Genomic DNA, 18,216 nt, shown 5'->3' on the forward strand with positions numbered 1-18,216 from the left:
CCAAATGACGGCAGAGGCTGTAAACCAGACAACCAAACTAATAATGTGCTCTATCCCTCAGTCAGTTATGATGAAGTTTGGTTCTTCAGATGTCTAATATGTAACTGCACACCTGTCAGGCAACAAGGTGATGATTCTCAAACATTCCTCCATCTCAATTATGGCAAAATTGAAGGAATCAGTGCACATATAACTAAAAGATATATAGAAACACAGTATCACAGTATCACGAGTGTCACAAAACAAAAAACTTTGATTTGGTTTGGTGATGTTCCCTGATAAACATCAACATTACTGTAACAGGTTGAACAAGCAAACCCAGTCCAGGTGGCTGCACATAACATTCCTTAAACAAAGCCATGTTGTATAAGAGATCATATGATTACACAAAAAGTTTTTATTCGTGTTATTTGACACACATCGTGTAAATGACACACCGGAAAAGTGTGAAAGTGGAAAAAAGTGTGAAAAAACATAGAATTTATATTTAAATGTGATGTTTTTGCTTGACTGGTTTACCTGCTGAGATTGTTAATAAAGAGGGAAACCAAAATAAAACACACAATTGTGCAGCCACAAGTTGAAAGACAGTTTGCCCTTGCTCACCCTGCCCACACATACACACACGCGCGCTACCCGGGCTGTGACGTCACGTGCGGGAGGCGGGGCCATGTTTTTATGGCTTATTTGCACAATACCTCACTTCCTCGGTAGCTGCCATTGCTGTACCGAATGAGGGAAAGGCGAGGTGGGAGACGAGAGGCTGCGAGACAGAGGGAGGGACAGAGAGAGAGAAAGAGAGAGAGAGAGAAAGACGAGGGTAGCTTCTTTCAGGGAGGGGGGGCGTATTAGTGTGTGTGTGTGAAGGCGCCTCAAAGCGGGAGGAAGCAGGCTAGCAAGCGGCTCTATGGCTCAAGCGGCTGCTAACGGTGTGGACCAGGACCTGGCCAGCAAGAGGCTCCACTCAAGGTAGGAGCACACAGGGTGGGGAGAGGCGGGGAGGCAGGGGACCCCTCTGTTTAGGCTGTCTATGAAGAAGGAGAGGAAGAGGAGAAGAAGGGAGCGGCTCAGGGGGGGAGACTGGACGGGGGTGGGGAGGGGATGAGGGGCTGCTCTCCCTCCTCCAGGGCTCCTCCAGAGCCTCGTCCCCCTCCCGGCTCTGCCTCTGCCGGGTCACCGAGTGAGTGAGTGTCCAGACTGAGTGGAGCCTCGTTCCGGACGTGCGGACATGAGCACTTTGTCTCTTTTCAGGAACGGACACGTGGACTCGCTCACACATGGCTCTGGTGTGTTTTTTCTTTAAAGAGACGTCATCATGTGGCCGTAAAAGAATCGAACCATATGTATCGTGACGTCACTGAGGAACACATGGGCACGCAAACACATACACACACGCGTGCACAGCTTGTGTGTCGGCTGATTTGTTTGTACAAATCAACGTTTGTAGCGGTTGTACACAATCTTTGCACGATTTCCGTGTCTCAACTAGAAATTCCGACGCCCCTTCAACGCCCCATCCATCAATTCAGCCTTTTAGTGAAACTGATCGATCTAAACATTGATATTGAATACGTGACATCTCTGAGACAACACCACTCACTCTGAATGCTCCGGTTTGTTTAAGTCAACACAGTAAAGAAGTTGCCGTCATTGTAACGACTGTGGCCTTGTGGGAAATGTGTGTCATATCATATTTTGACATTACACACAGACGCAGTGGGGTGGCTGGGAATGTTAATTACTGCTGAGTTGTGAAGTGACATTCATGAGCCCTGCAAGGTTGTCATGTCCCTAAAACACACACACACACACACACACACACACACACACACACACACACACACACACACACACACACACACACACACACACACACACACAGAAAGCACCAGGTCTGCCCTCCATGACAGCATGCTCACTATTTTATCAACAGATCGAGTCAAGACATAACCTTTATAGAATGAGGGTTGTGTGTGTGTGTGTGTCTCTTTCTCTGTGTGTGTGTGTACTTGTATCGGTCATCATACATTCTACTTTCAGGGGCGTTAGCACAACCAACAGCAATGTCTTTTTAAAGCTTATGCCTGTATGTAAACATGACATCATAGCCGTCCATAGCCAGTCTTTATCTCTAAACTCAAGCTATAGTTACACCTGCAGCCCTTTCATGACAAAGTGTACCAGTTAAACACACTTTTGTCTCCCTATTTACACCTCCAACACGATCCACCCTTTAATTAGATCCTTCTTTGAGTCGTTATCTACAGAGCATAATAGCTGAGATTACAGATCAGTCAAAGGTGTTGTCCTTAAATGTTCCCTCGTACTGGAACTATGAATCAGTCAGTAGGTTTTAGGAATTCATCTTTGGGTTATGAAAATGTAATGTTACGAGCTGGGCATATTCATAAAAGAGTCAGAAGTGAGAGGAAGAGAGCTGGGGAGGATGAAAATGCAGAATCGGGGAAAATAAGAAGGAAGGATCGAGAGCGCTGACCAAAAACTGAAAGACACACTGCAAGAGGAAAAACATTCCTAGAGAGTTTCTCTTTGGTTTCCCTGACAACTAGCCATGGCACTCTGTAATTATAGCTGGATTACTACTCTGAGCACAGAGTTTCACATCTAAGCCAGAAATCCACCAAAGAGGACAGTAATGGCGAGCAGCGGAGGGAACAATCGATCTGTGAATGAAACAGAGCCGCACAACTGACGCCACAACACGACAAAGTTTGTTCAATAAGGCTTTTATCAAATTCGGATGGATGAAAAGTATGTACGCCATAATTATGCATTATGAGATGCTCAATCAGAATCTAATGTCTTATGCAGCTCAGACCTCATATTCATGTGCCTTCTATGAGTCTTGAGTGTTAACTTCTGTTCAGAATTGTTCAGAACTGTTGGGATTGCAGTTTGTGTAGATTTGGTTCCCCTGAAATTTTTTGTTATATGATTTATTTGTTATATGAGGTACTTTTGTTTACTTAAGCACACTCAAGTACTGTTTCACTGCAATCTTCCCATACAACCATGACATTATGAGGATTACAATGAGCGGTGGGGCGACCCAGCTCCGTCCACGCAGAGGGACTGTGTCATGTTGACGTCTGAATTTGTTACGCCTCAGACACGGGTCGGTTACAGGATTACGCCGATATGCTGCTTGTTAAATGAAACAAGACATCCAGGAAATGTATCCTGGTTTGTTTATATCAATCCACTACTTTCCCACGAGTCAGTCTTCTCTTTGTAGTGAAGTTAAGGCTCATTAAGGACTCTTGAATGGCGGGTGGACAGGTAGCTGTATGTTCTTTTTAATGTCTTCAAATCATCACTGATGTACTCTTATCATATATTTAAACCATTTTGTGTAGACTGGACTGAACTGCTCACTTAATGTTTCCTTCAAAAAGAGAATGCGACTATTATCTTGACTTCAATAACCGGTATGAGCTAATGTTACACTCAATATTGATCTTTCCCACACCAAACCACTTTTGGTCCTTGGCTCAAACTGTCACATATTTGCACGGCACAAAGACACAATCTTGGCATAAATATGTAATTAAAAATACAAGATTCACTGCCTGCTTTGCATGCATGTTCCCAGGTTCCACTTTCACCTCTATGCCCCTTAACGTATCTCCTGAAACCTGCCCAGTAGGTTACATGTCCTCTGTGCTGCCATGGTAACAGTACTGCAAGGCTGTCTCCCTTCAGACCACAGGCAGGCCATTATGGGATAAATGTCTCCCAAACAGACCAATTAGAGGCATAATCAGAGGAGAGAATAGCAGACTGCACCACACACATCCATCCTTACACCAACCACAAAGACGACAACAATGAAAAACACTTAGTGAAAATCCTCTTAGAGAATAATCCCTTTAAAGTCTTTTTCTTATTGTCGCCTCATTACAAATATATTGCCCTTCTTGTATTTTCCCCTTTCTGTCTGTTAATTAGCTGTCTGGCTGTCTCATGCTGTGTGTGTGTGTGCAGTATGTGTGTAAATGAACCTGCCATGCTTCCTTTGCTCACTGCTTGAACTACTTGTTGAACCTGGCTTATCCCTTCTGCTTTTTGATGCTATGCTAATCTTCCAGTCTATAATATTTAATGTGAACACACACACACATATGAACAAAGAATAATGCACACACATGTAGGACACCGCATCTTCACCAGTGAGAACAGAATTCAGGCGTCCAATAACCAAAATCAGCTCCTTCTATTCACCAAACCCCAGTAAATTACTTTTATTTATAAGCACTGATTAAACACACACCAGGGCTGCTTTTGCAAGAGTGCCAAGCATTCATTTTGCTTGGGGCAGCGATAACAAGTTGGTCTGCTCTTTGTTGCAGCTTCGAGGCTGTACTGTTTTCAAATGCAAGGTTATTGCTAATTAAAACAGTTTGACAGTCACTGGACTGCGTCTCTTTCTTTGGCTGAGGCTTTGTCAAATTCTGTTTGTGAGGGGATGTCCCAGTGAGAGATTTAAATTTACAATTAACAATTTCCTTCTGTTGGGGCTTAACCATAGAAAGCAATGCTGCAGAGCTGAGGGGAGCACAAGGTCAATTAATTGATTCATTGTGATCAGAGTGCAGGATTAATATGTCAAATAGAAACATTTTAACCCTCCGTTTAAAAGAGCTGATGGATGGGATTGACCTCAAATCATCTTGAAGATTATTCCACAAATTAGCTGCATAACCACAAGAGGCTGATTCACCAAGTTTAGTTTTTCACCCAAGCAACGGCGGGCATACCCGAACCAGATGACCGAAAGAGACAGAAGTAGATCAAGGATGGAATTTGGCCTGAATCCATTTAGGCTCTGCCTCCAGCTTTCTGGACGAGCCACAGCTGTTTGCAGTAATCAAGCCAGCCGAAGATAAAAGCATGGACAAGGTTTTTTTTGGTCCTATACTTCTTAACATTTTCCCTAAGCTGATGCTGATTTGGTAATGAATGCGGCCGTCACTACACCAACATCCCTGGCTTGGTTTGTGGTTTGACACAGATTCAAGGTGGGCACTGACTAATACTACTACTGAATAATACTTATAATTATGCTAAGGTGTTTTTGTCGCTTTCAATGATCTATGCAAGTGGAAACATGTAGATGTTGAAGGGCAGAGGCCCAAGAATGGACCCTTGGGGAACACCACATGTCATTTCCGTTCACTTAAACCAATCTAGGACCTTTCCAGAATGTACCGCCCACTTTTCCAGTCTGATAATTTTCAATGTATTGCATTATCACCGGTACATGGCAGGATTGGCATTTTGTGTTTACTGGCAAAAAATCCCATCGGCCTGAGTGATCATTAGCTGGAAATCGTTATCCTTGAGACTTCTCTCACGGCTGGAGTATGGACTGATGGTTTCTTACAGACCACACTGCCACTCGGAGTCGGACTCAGTATCTGTACATGTCATCTAAACTCCTGACTTTCATCAATAACAGCCCCTCGGCCTCGCCTTGACTTGACTGACTTGACAGTGGTCGGATGTACTTAAAAAATCTCAACATCCGCCTTTGTCTACAAATGTGCTCGGTTTAAATCCTCCACTCCCACTTGGTGACCAACGTCATGAAGAAGGAAGAGTCTTTCAGACATGTGCTTTGATGTTTCCTCTTGCTTCTCGTCTGTCAGTTGTTGTCACATGAAAGTTTAACACGCTGAACTCAGGCGTTGACAGCAGCAGAGAGGTTTCAGGCTCGCTCACAAATTCACTGAAGTAGAGGAGTCTGATAAGAAGTCTTTATTTAGCATTTGTTACGATTAGAAATGCCGTCCCTCTGATCTCTGTGTGACTCTCTTGACCTCGTCTTTGGTGCTTCACTCTGACTCCTGCAGGTACCACCATCATTTTCCTCTTAGGACTCCGCCATAGCCCTGTTGTTTTCCTGTTTCCAAGGCAGGCACCATACAAGTGTTTAAGACCTTTCCCCGTTGAAGGATTTTCATGGGCTCCTTATTTGGTCTTACCTACATGGCAGAGATCTAAGAGAACTGTCTGAGAACTTTCTTCTTGCTCCACGGGCCTCAGGTGTTTGGTACACTTTGTTGGCAAGGCTTGAATACGAACTTGTTCCTGCCAAAAGTCAGCTTCAGATTCAGTCCAGTTGATCTGACAGCTTCTGGCAGGATTGGAGACACACACCTGCTGTTGAGGATAAAACATGGCTACTGTCGGGTACATGGAGTGATCTGGACTGGACCAATATTTAAAAATGTTCTTTAACTTAATCATATCCACACATTTGCTATTGTTCGGTCACAATAGCCCAAAGAAATGTCCCATTCTTCGTCTTAGTCACAGTCTTCTATCTTGGCTGGTGTCTTAATAACGTTTTCTGTGAGTGTCAGCAGACAGCAGATTAGCCCGAGCCACTCTCCGCGCTGAGTGGCTTCTACGAAGGAGCTGCAGGTCACTGGATTAGTGATTTGTTCTCCTCCCCTCTTTCCATCTCCATTTGGGTAGTTGTTGTTTAGAGTCGCTGCATTTGTTGTAGCGTCACTGACTGTTCTGCTGTCAAACTGAATGTTAACTACGTTGCACTTCCTCTCTTTACCTAACTGCGGACTACAATGGCAGAGCACGCAGGTGAATCCTCATCAATCGAAGAGGATGGAAATAGAGCCGAAGTCTTTTCCGTCGTGGGAATTGTGAAGTGATTATCGCAACTTCAGCCGGATTGTGAGTTCTGTTTGGCTACTGGAGACTTGCACCATGCAGACTTTGGAACACTGTGGAGGGCTTCAAGAGGGGATTCTTGGCTGAACTGTGCATTAAACTGGATTGTGTCCAGGTTTTGTGCAGCAGTGCTGACATTGTGCATTCTAAAGGAGTAATTGAATTAACAACATGTGCTTGTGGACTTTCCCTTTGTGTGAACTCAGTAAAGGGAGAAACTGGCAGCAGACCAGTACCAAAGTAAACGTAGTGTAGCTTGATGTGAGCGATAAGTTGACCGTTGCTCAGATTTGTGTTGTTCAGCCTTGAGGCCATGGCGTCAGAGCCGTGTCCTCTGAGCGGAGCAGAGAGGGCGATGTGTCGGCTGGTCCACCAAGGGCCGCGACCTCAGGCCATGTTGAAACCTTTACGGGTGGAGCTTCAAGTGTACGTGGACAAAACACGAAGCGGGCAAAAACACAGGTACTGCCACGGCTACTGAACGTCCCGATTTGTCTACCGCAGTTGCCGTGGAAACAAAGCAAATGACCTTGGCAAATGCATTCAATTTAAATCAGGATAATTTATTTCAAAATAAGAAGCCAGTTATTTTAATGAATGATCTGTGTTACACAAGTAAGGGCTTTGTGTTGTTTCTTATAATGACATCATTTAATGTAAAAATATCGCCTTCATAAGATATTATTTTGGAAACACGGTTTAAATTGGATGCACCAAAAGAGCAAATTACACACATCTTGCACTTTCAGCTAAATTAGCCCTTAAGTCCATGTAGCACATACATCGTTTGCTATAACTTCATAAATTGCTATAAGTGAAACAGATTAGATTGCAGGATAAACCTCTCTCCCTGATCTAAAACCTTATCTGGAAATAAGCCGCTGACAGAACGGGGCAGCTTCTGTTATATAACGACTGTGGAGCGTCTCAAACTCCAGATGAGAGGTGGAAATACTGTAGATAATGTCTGAGTGTGTGAGGATGAAGTGTGTCGACGTCTCTTCTGGAAAAAGGGGCGAGATGAGTAAGAACCCGCTTAAGGTGCGACACCTTTTTCGCCGCGCTCCTCTTGAAGCGAGAGTGTCCGACTCAGTTGCTAAGGCAACAGTCCACTGACACGGCTACAGACCTTGTTGTCATGGTGATAACGTCAATTTGTTCCTCACCTTCAGAGGATCTTAGTGTCTGCATTGCATTGTTCTACCTGCTGTGGTGTGTGTGTACGCTGATGGTGTTTCCTCTCTCCCTCTTCCTCGTCCTCTCTTCTCCCTCCTCGCCCGTCCCTCACTCAGGATGGAGGCCTCTTGTCTGGAGTTGGCCCTGGAAGGCGAGAGGCTGTGCAAAGCGGGGGACTTCAAAGGGGGGACAGCGTTCTTCGAGGCCGCCGTGCAGGTCGGGACGGAAGACCTGAAGACCCTCAGCGCCATCTACAGCCAGCTGGGCAACGCCTACTTCTACCTGAAGGAGTACGGGAAGGCGCTGGAATATCACAAACACGACCTAACTTTGGCCAGGTGAGGAACACATTCTATGTTATCCAAACCATTTAGTTTCAACATAACATTTTTTGGATGACTTGATTGGAGCAGCTCATTGTCAGGAGCCTTTGCCTTGAGACTGCATTATAATCACACGTACTACAACTGTCAACTCCTTACTGCAGGGAAGAGCTCTGCGTGCGCGGTGCTGTGCTGAGCCGTGCACCAGTCTGCAGGGATGATCTCCGCTTTGAGTGATGTGCCAAAAACACGAGCTAATGATTCCGATATGTGATGTGCAGGCGGCCTCGGAGGAACAGATTACTGTCTCCAGCAGCTTTTATTTACATCCGTGACATAAATAACATCAAAGTAGCTCTGCAGGGAGGAAAAAAAGGGGGATTTTTTAAACTTTCATACGCTTAAGAGTTGACAACTACCAGCTGGGGGGGGGGGGGATTGGCTTGTGTGAGCAGTCTTGTCCCCTGCAGTGAGTGCAGCTGGTGATTCAGCAGGGATGCGATTAAAGGGCCCGGGGAGGTTTACCTTGTTACATTACAGCCCAATCAGGGCCACTGGGACTCTGCTAAAGGAAGCAAACTACTAATTGGAATTGCACCAAACGCATCCTTGCCGTTACTGTCACATTGCAGTTAGTTAAAGCTAATTGGGAACGTGTTGAAATGAATATGCAGAGAATATGGTGTTGTCGCCGACCCGCTGATCAGAGGAGAAACTTTTTATTTTATTTTCCAGAACAATAGGAGACAGAATTGGAGAAGGGAAAGCCAGCGGCAACCTAGGAAACACTTTGAAGGTTTTGGGGCGATATGACGAGGCGGTGGTCTGCTGTCAGAGACATCTGGACATTTCTCAAGAACAGGGTGATAAGGTAACATCTCTTCAACTCGGCTGTCTGTGTGTCCTTTTCTCAGGAGAATACAAATGATAGAAGCTATATCAGTAAATACTTTCTCCCGTCCTTTTTGCCAACCTTTTCTTTTCCGTGTCTCTTTGGTGTGTGTAGGTCGGAGAGGCCAGAGCGCTGTATAACATAGGGAACGTGTTTCATGCTAAAGGCAAGCAGCAGCTATGGGGCTGCACCCAGGAACCCGGCGACCTGCCTCCTGATGTCAGAGACACACTGCAGAGGGCTACTGGCTTTTACGAGTACGTACTGCTGACAGTGTACTTACACACGGAACACAGGGATCCACAGACCGCAGGGTTACACAACTGAATTCAAGTCTGGAAAGAAGCCATAAAGAAACCTCTGAGCCATAACGGGGAGTTTCCATGCTCTGTTTTAACATGTCACAGTTCATTTTATTTGAGTCAAAGTAGTAAATACACGTTGCTGGTTCATGAACATGTTTGTATTTAGATGAATAGGAAGTACTTCAAAACTTAGCCAACTGTTGCTAACTTGGCGTGTGCTCCCCTCTGTAGGATGAACTTGTGTTTGGTCAAAGAACTCGGTGATCGAGCTGCTCAGGGGAGGGCCTACGGTAACCTAGGCAACACCCACTACCTGCTGGGAAACTTTGTGGAAGCAATCAAGTTCCACCGCCAGGTGAGAGACCCGCCTCGGCTTCCCAACATGATAGTAACACTCCTGTGACGCATTTTGCTCGAGCTCTGCCTTGTTTACGTGCATGTGTTTTATTGGAGCAGAACCTTCTGATTCAGCACACGCAGAACTGCTGCACCAGCACCTCTGCACGTGGAATAACATTCTGGGAACTGACCCGAACTTGATACTCTCATTCACTTTCACAGCGGTTGTCCATTGCCAAAGAATTTGGCGATAAAGCGGCAGAGCGCCGAGCCTACAGTAACCTTGGCAATGCCCTGATATTCCTGGGCCAGTTCAACACGGCCACAGAGTACTACAGGTGAGAGAAGAGGGCAGCCTGACATCTAGTGGAGGAAAAGTGAAGTGAACCAGTTTAGTCAAAAGACGGAATGAGCCTGGTGTTCCCTGAAATGTGAAACAATAACATTAAGGCTATTTCTTATTCTGGCCTTCTTTGTTTTATTATTATTGCGTAACTATTTAGTGTCTCCATCTTGCATCTACAATGAATATCAAAAGAATCTCTATTGATCTCTCCCTCCGCCACTTGTCTGTCTTGCTCTCCTTGTGAGCTTCCATATCTCACATTTCCCTCACTGACCCCAGTGTTTCTGCCTCTATAGGAAAACCCTGCAGCTGTCCAGGCAGCTAAGGGACCAGGTGATGGAGGCTCAGGCCTGCTACAGCCTGGGAAACACCTACACCTTATTGCAGCAGTACGAGAGGGCCATCGACTACCACCTCAAACACCTGTGCATCGCCCAGGAGCTCACCGACCGGTAACGCCAACAGGAGCAGCTCATAGATTTAAACACATGCACATGTTTCCAAACTTTAATAACTGTTCTGATGTAAATGTTCATTAGAGTTGGCGAGGGACGAGCCTGCTGGAGCCTGGGAAATGCGTATGTGTCCTTAGGGAACCACAGACAAGCTCTTCACTACGCTCGAAAGCACCTGGACATCTCTAAAGAAGTGAGACTTTCATATTGCTATCAAACGGAAAGTAACCAAAACAAGAATTAATTGACAGATCTAGATGAAATTTCCCTCCATTTTCTGTTATTTTGTATTATTCATGGCCTGATTCTGTGTCCTAGTCTGGACTTTTGTCCCTCCTATCTTCGTCTGCACACTATGTTTGTCTGTTTGTGGTTGTGACCTTGTCCCCCCCCCCCCCGTGTCCTTGTTTCTCCCCGTCTCTCCCTCAGATCGGAGACAGAAACGGGGAACTGACAGCCAGAATGAATGTGGAGCAGCTGATGGAGGTGCTGGGCGTCAGCGAGAGCGACCTTTCACCCTCCAGCTCCGAATTTGAGATGCAAGGTGACAAGTTTCCAGCTTTCTGAACTTGAATTTGGTCATCATAAAGTGTGATTTAGGTGCCCAAAGGTGCCAGGTAATGCATTTTAGGAAGGAAAAAAGAGGAGAGAAGTTTTATTCTATCAATATTTATCTATTTTCTATATTAGAACTACCGCCTACATGCTTCCTCTCAAATGCATATGAGAGGGAAACACACACAATAGAGAGGAGTAGTGTCATATTTCCTTTGAATGGGTGTTACAAATGCAACAACACTGCAAACCACTTATTATTATCACGCCATTGAAATGGTTCACTTTCACTCTCGTCACTAATTATAGTTATTCCGATAATGAGATCAGCAGCACGAGTTTCATTTCCTCATAGTGTTAAAGTAATAGATGCTGGGGTCGTTGTTCTCGAGTGTCATTAAAGGGCTTTCATTGCATATTGTGAATAGTAAACATTCATGTGTATCAGATTAATATGTGGGGCACACTACGTCGAGGTTTTCAGGAAGAGTTGAGATGGGCGCTTCACAAATGCAGTTTATTATATATCATGGGTTCACATGAAGAAATCCGTACATTGAATTCGAATTTCTAGGCACTTACATCAAAAACGAACAAATAGGTCCAAAAGCTTTTCCAAAGAGTTTATGATTTTAAAAAAGAATAGAACATTTACAGTACAGGTGTGTTGATAACAGAATGATGATATGCAGTAAGCTTTAGGTCAGTTTAGGTGACTGTTATTCTGTAGTGTGTGCGGGTAAAGCCCTCCCCCCTCTCTCTTTCTCTCTCTCTCTCTCTCTCTCCGTGTGTGTGTGAATATTTATTGGAAACAGGGAACCGTCTGTTTGGCAGTGACCCAGTCTGTGCAAACAGCGGTGTCCTGGAGCTGCACTTGTCCTCCCGTCTCATGGAAACAGAAACTAAAAGCCCACAACTCCACCGGGATATTGCTTGGATGGGGAAATATAAATGTAGAATGTTTACATAAAACAATGGAATTTCAAAGCCGTCTCAGCGAGCTCCCTGGAATAAACACTGCGTAAGCAAGAGGGCTCGTATTTTTTTGGCAAAACTAAGTTGAGTTGGACGTGACCGACAGTGAATCTAAAAACCGCCGATATTCCACAAATATTTGCGTGAAAGGAAACATGGAGAAACTCTTCATTCCTTATTTGTATAATCATCCTGGCTGCAGTCTGATGTCCGCACTCATGAACCCTCCTGCTGGCAGAAACTCTCACCCATGTCCTACATTTCCCTCTCTGGTGCAAAGCAGGCAAAGAGACTCCTATTCTCATTGTTTGCCCAGTTGTACGCCTAAACCTCAGGCCCGCAGCGAGCATCATGGGACGACAGCTGACATGACAGGCCGCTGCAATAGAAACACGCACAAAGAAAGCTCTAGTTTGACTCTAAAATGATGTAATGCTTACTCGTTTTCCCCACAGGTGCACGGCCCAAATTCACCAAGAGAAACAGCATGGAGAGCGTAGAGTTGTGGAAGTACTCCTCAGATAAGGTGATCCCTCCCTCTCTGCACAGTCCTGTACAACACCGCATAGAGAGAAGTGTCAGCTCACACCAGATAATTAGGATTTGCTTTCTAACGACGTGAACTTTGACTGCAGAACGGCGACAGCCAGCACTTGGAGAGCGAGCCGAGGCGATCGAAGAGTCAGCAGTCGCAGCCCGGCAAGAGGAAAGGATATCCCGACAGCCAGTCGTCAGACGAAAGGCCGTGGTTGGACTCACCTGTCGACACCGATGACATCACTGTGCAAGTCCCCCCTCCCGTGCCAGTGAGTGCTGATCACTTCACTTTCCTTCCTTGCACTGATATTATAAGTTTTTCTATCAATTTCACCCATTGCTGAAATGTTGCATCATTTTCTTTCAAGATGATTTCCTACATTAAATTTGGAATTCTTTTAGATACTCAATATTAAATGGCCAACTCAAGTATTGTTCAGACTGCTCACTCATAACACAACATACAACTATCTCAGCTTCAGTTCATTAAAAAGTCCAAAGGTAAATACATTTGAATATTGCTTCAAACAACTCTTTAACTAGTAAAGGAGAATTTATTTTATTTTATAGCAACTGACAAAGCAGCATTATAAGCAGTCTGTAGTTCTGGGTTCCCCTTGAATTGGATCAGGCCATTTTAGTCATTAAACTCCCACCTGAGACGTTAAGGGTTAATCTTTCCAAAGGGAATCTGGGGCACAATTATTCATGGTGGCCTCACAGCAGCAGGATGAAGATTCCATCAGTAGGAGGCGCTACAGAGACACAATATTCTTCGTGCTGAGGGTTTCAAAATCAAAAAAGTTGATAAAAAATGATTGTAGATAAAAAAAAATTGCTAGACTAAAAAATGATTTTAAAAGATATAATTTACAATTTTGATATATTTAATGACAGTTAAATAAGGTTGTTATTGTTTTTTATGCAGTCATTTATATATGCATCTATAAATTGATTATAGTTGATGTGGAAAGTGTCTCTGACGGCACAGTTCAGACTCCAGTGCTTTGTCCCTTTGGCCTACTTGAATAATTGGACAAAGCACAAAGGGAAGTGAGCTGATCCTAACAGGAGCAGAGCCGAGGACAGAGGACAGAGGACAGAGGACAGAGGACAGAAGACAGAAGACAGAAAGAGCTCTAGCTCCCAGAAAGCGCTGATATACAGGGAGCGAGTGGCTGTCACATGATCTGGTGAACTCCACACAGGAGAATCACATGCTTATATTTGGAGAAATGGTGAAGAAATGTTGTTGTTTATCAGTCTGATGCCATTAATAACCTGCAGCATCAGGTGGGTGATTGGCACGCTGACATTGGTGGTTGTTGTCGCTTGAGGAGAGTTGATCTGTCATCGCTGCCTGCTGATTGCATGCCATGAACCCCTGCGCTCCTCTCTCTACTCCTTTTTCCCAGCATCCCCTTTGTCTCCATGGCCCTCTGCCTGCTGATAATGTGACCTTGATCAGAGGACTGGGCCCCCCCTCTCCCTCTCCCTTCCCTCCCTACACGCCACCCCCCCGTTTCCCATAATGAGTTGTTTTCCCACAGTTGGGACCACGGGCCGGAGCTCGGACAGGAATGGCCGGCAGGAGAGACACAAAATGAGAGAGTGAGAGAGAGGAGGGGCTGAGGAGGGAGAGCGAGAGAATAAGGGGAAGGTCGGAATCGAGGTATAGGCGAGGAGAGGAAATTAGAGGGAGGGGAGTGGTGGACGGCAAAGGGGAGGGGGGGAGCAGATTAAGCGACGGGTGAAAGCAGGAGAGAAGGAGGTGTGAGCCAGGAGTGTGGACACGGCGAGAGGGACGAGGGACATGAGAGAGAGAGGGGGCGGTAGGTAAAGGACAAAGAGGCGGCTGTGGTAAGACGTCGCTTTTATGCTTTCACAATTCTCACAATGCCTCAGAATGACAAAGCGTTACACCGGAGTTTCTCTGTCTTGTAGCGCTTCTCTGTTATCTCCCAATTTCATTTTCCTCTACAAGAAAAGTTCCAAGTTATTCCTAATGAAGAAGCAGGTCGTGTTAAAGGTGTGATAAGGTCGAGCTGTTGTGATTGGAGTAGTGTTCAGCCAGCGACGGACCGGCCTGTTATTACAGAGGAGAGGTGGTGTGAACATGGGGGAGGGGAATCTGTCAATGCAGCCTAATCACAGAGCTTTTATCAGGACCACACCGCATCGATCTGTGACGCCTGGTTAGCCTGAGCCGGGATGTTGCTGCTGAGAATGAAGCCGTTTGTCAAGTTGAAATGATTTCTTCATCAGCCACCGTTTGACGTATGAACAGAATCCCTTAAATCTTTATAACAATGTTGTTTTTACCACAGGATCACCAAATGTTCCCGTGTTTGCTTTCAATGTTCAAGTCTGAGAAAATGTGTTTTTCCCTGTCAAATGTTTTATAATGTATTTCTTATGTCTATGTGTTTCAGTGTGTTGTTTTAACTGCTCAGTCACGACTCAAATGCTTCCATTGCAGCTTCTTGATATGGAGCCTCAGTTTAGTAATCTGAGCAAATTCTTCTTCTTCTTCTTCTGAGCCACAAGAGGCTCTGTAACTGTAAACCAGCTACTATCTGAAAGTAAATCTTTGCATTTGAATTCATCTTAAAGTTCTGACCACAGCTTCGGCTCAGTTTCAGAACAGAAAAGCTCTTAGATTGAGTTCAAAGTGAATCGCATTGTTTTGTAGTGAGGCTACTTTATCAGTCAATCCTCCTACGGTCTCATTTCATCATTTGTTTTGTTTTTTTCCACTTTGCTCTTTGGCTCTCGCTCCCCTGCCTGGATACCAGAGTGCTTCAGTGACATCGGGCGTCATAAATGCCACAGCTGGCGTGCCACAGTAACTCGGTGTGTCTGTAACTAAAGCATTCGTACGCAAAGATCATCCGCTGCAGTTGGGAGACCTCGGCACATCATTCACTTTGAAGTCACGGAGCTCAGAGTGGAGCTCCAGTCAGTCGGCTCGTAATATGGACCGAGCATTGATCCGATCACACTGTCCGTCTACATTTAAAGACTCATACTGCCAACTGTAATAGAAGTGATGTCATTACCGGCAAATTCCTAAGTTACCCAAGAGCTTATGCGTCGTAAAAGATAAACAAACAGCCGCAGCACTGTACTTGCTTGGCTGCTCGCCTGTTCGCCGTGCTTGTAGGCTTTCATCTAGTCCAGCACCCACGTTACACTCACCTGACTTGGCCTCTTCAGACTTTCACCTCTGGCCAAACGCGGAAAAAAGGAATTTCGCGGCAAACTGTGGACAGAAGCGCGCCGAGTCGGGAGGGGAATTCTGTTGACAGATAAATAGAGCGCCTGGGGCCTGGCTCAGAACTTATCAATCGATCCACGTCAAGCTGCGTGTGAACGATGAATAAGCGCTAACGCTCCCAGATGAAGCGTCTCAAAGTTATTTCCGTCAGGTCTCCTTGGATCTCGGAGCGTAGCACCATGTGGGCCAGTGAACAAAGTGGGCTATTTATTTTTACACTCCAACCTATGATCTCGTCCCATCTTTAGTATGTAGGCCAAGGTGCTCTCTCCAGGAACGCCACCCCACGGGACCTAATCAGGTTCTTCTCCTCCACATGTCGGCTATCTGCTGCATCTTCATGTGACTCGGTGACTACGGCGTCACGCGCTTAACCGTTCTGCTCAGATCCCACGTTATCTCTTAAACTCACGCGTCTCTTCCGACTCTTCGCCCGTGTGTTTTGCAGAAGTTGGGCCGTGACCCCTCAGATGAAGACTGCTTCTTCGACCTCCTCAGCAAGTTCCAGAGCAGCCGCATGGACGACCAGCGCTGCCAACTCGACGAGCCGCAGAATGGCGACAATGGAGAGGGGGCGGCTAACTCCATGTCATCCCTGAATGAGATAATAGGTCGGTTATTCCTGGATGCTTTCAGAAGACATTCCCAGCATCTTTCCATCTTTTAATCTGACTCACAGACTCTCTCTCTTTCTCTCTCTCTTTCTCTCTCTTTCCTCCCAGACCCTGCAATTACCACCTCCCCCCAGACGGAGGAGCTGTTTGACCTGATCGCCAGCTCGCAGAGTCGCCGCCTGGACGACCAACGAGTTAATGTCGGGAACCTCCCGGGCCTGAGGATCACCCACAACAACCTGGAACACCTGGTGGGCGAGGGCGACCACCAGGAACCCAGCGACGACTTCTTCAACATGCTCATCAAGTGCCAGGTGAGGTCACGCTTCACCAAACGCTTCAGATTCCATAATCGGTGTGATGTCAGTTCATTTGTACGAATCGGCCAGATACGGATTCATCAGCGTCTGGTCTTCCTCTCTGTAGTCCTCTAGGATTGACGATCAGCGGTGCTCCCCACCTGAAGCCGGCCCCCACGCTCCCACAGTGCCTGACGAAGATTTCTTCAGTCTAATCCAGAGGGTGCAGGCCAAGCGCATGGACGAGCAGCGGGTCCAGCTGCCCGACGAGGACGAGGACGAAGACGAGGACGGCCCCGAGTCCCCCGACCCAGAGCCTCCCGGCGGATATGCCAGCTAGAACTTAGTATAAAAAGAAAATGTAACGCTGCAGAACTCCATGTGTGAGAACATGAAACCAGGAGACATAAAAGCAGGATGGGAAGAGGAGGAGAACACTGAAAGGGTGAACTAACAATGTGTTTGTGGTCAGACGTATACTGTGTGCAATAAGTGGTGCCCTGTCAAATGTCACATGTTTTATTCAGTTCTAAATGTGTGTAAATGTAAAATCAGGACAACAAGCAGGATTGAAACTGGATCAGGAGGAGACATCCAATGCCTTAATCAGCATTTCTGTCTGACCCAAGATTGTATTTACTGGCGGGAATAACGGAAGGTCGTCATGGCAATTTGAACCCCATGATCCATCCAAAAATGCCAAATTTAAGGACAAATATTAATTTCTGCCGTAAATGTTGTATTATTTCATTCCCATGGTTTCCACTCTCTCGTAGAAATCCAAGCAGCGTTAGGAGCGACCGTCCCATTCCACCTTAAATGTCCTTGTTTCCTGGCGTAGACCAACAACATTTCTGTCATTTATAAGTGAAAACTAGATTACAAAACAAACAAACAAAACGACAAGATAAAGATAAAAGTTCTAGGCTTTTTATTTAAATTTAAAGTTTTCATCTACTGTGTCATTGTTGAGGAAAACCACAGTCTTGCACCAATTCTAGCTTTCTTTGACGATTCTAAGATCTACTGTGATGGTACGCTGCCTCCCTGTGGTTGAAACGTTGCATTACCACAGCGCGGCGCCTTGCACACTGGGAGTATGGATCAGTTGGGTTCTGTTCTGGAGTATTTGTTGGGACGCAGAGGTGAGGATGGATTTGCGCTTCAGCTACGGTGATTTTTGAGCACTTTCCTTTTCTTTCAGTGACAAGGTTCCGCTATCTTGTACCATAAGTGTTTATATTTTTGCAAATCATTTCATATTGTTGCGTGCGTGCGTGTGTGTGTGTGTGTCGTCAGAGTAAGGTAGTGCCTCGTGTATATTTCTATCTGTGTTGCAGTGTTGCAGCCCCCCTCCTGATGTACAGCCAAAATCTATAGAATGAAAAGTGGAAACAGAACAGTTTGAA

General features: G+C 45.6%; 1 protein-coding gene across 1 annotated transcript; it reads left to right on the top strand.

Annotated features, from left to right (window-relative positions):
- Positions 1 to 695: 695 nt before the first annotated feature.
- Positions 696 to 18,216, top strand: gpsm1b (G protein signaling modulator 1b). Its single transcript, XM_076163910.1, has 14 exons — positions 696 to 969; positions 8,007 to 8,228; positions 8,949 to 9,084; positions 9,220 to 9,362; positions 9,642 to 9,765; positions 9,972 to 10,087; positions 10,392 to 10,547; positions 10,635 to 10,743; positions 10,980 to 11,094; positions 12,536 to 12,606; positions 12,716 to 12,886; positions 16,343 to 16,505; positions 16,617 to 16,822; positions 16,935 to 18,216. Exons 1-14 carry the CDS (start codon positions 908 to 910, stop codon positions 17,145 to 17,147), a joined length of 2,007 nt encoding a protein of 668 aa, XP_076020025.1. The 5' UTR covers positions 696 to 907; the 3' UTR covers positions 17,148 to 18,216.

Source organism: Genypterus blacodes, unplaced genomic scaffold (assembly GCF_046128005.1).
Source record: "Genypterus blacodes isolate CSIRO-AG114 ecotype Tasmania unplaced genomic scaffold, CSIRO-AGI_Gbla_v1 ptg000133l_1, whole genome shotgun sequence".
NCBI lineage: Eukaryota > Metazoa > Chordata > Actinopteri > Ophidiiformes > Ophidiidae > Genypterus > Genypterus blacodes.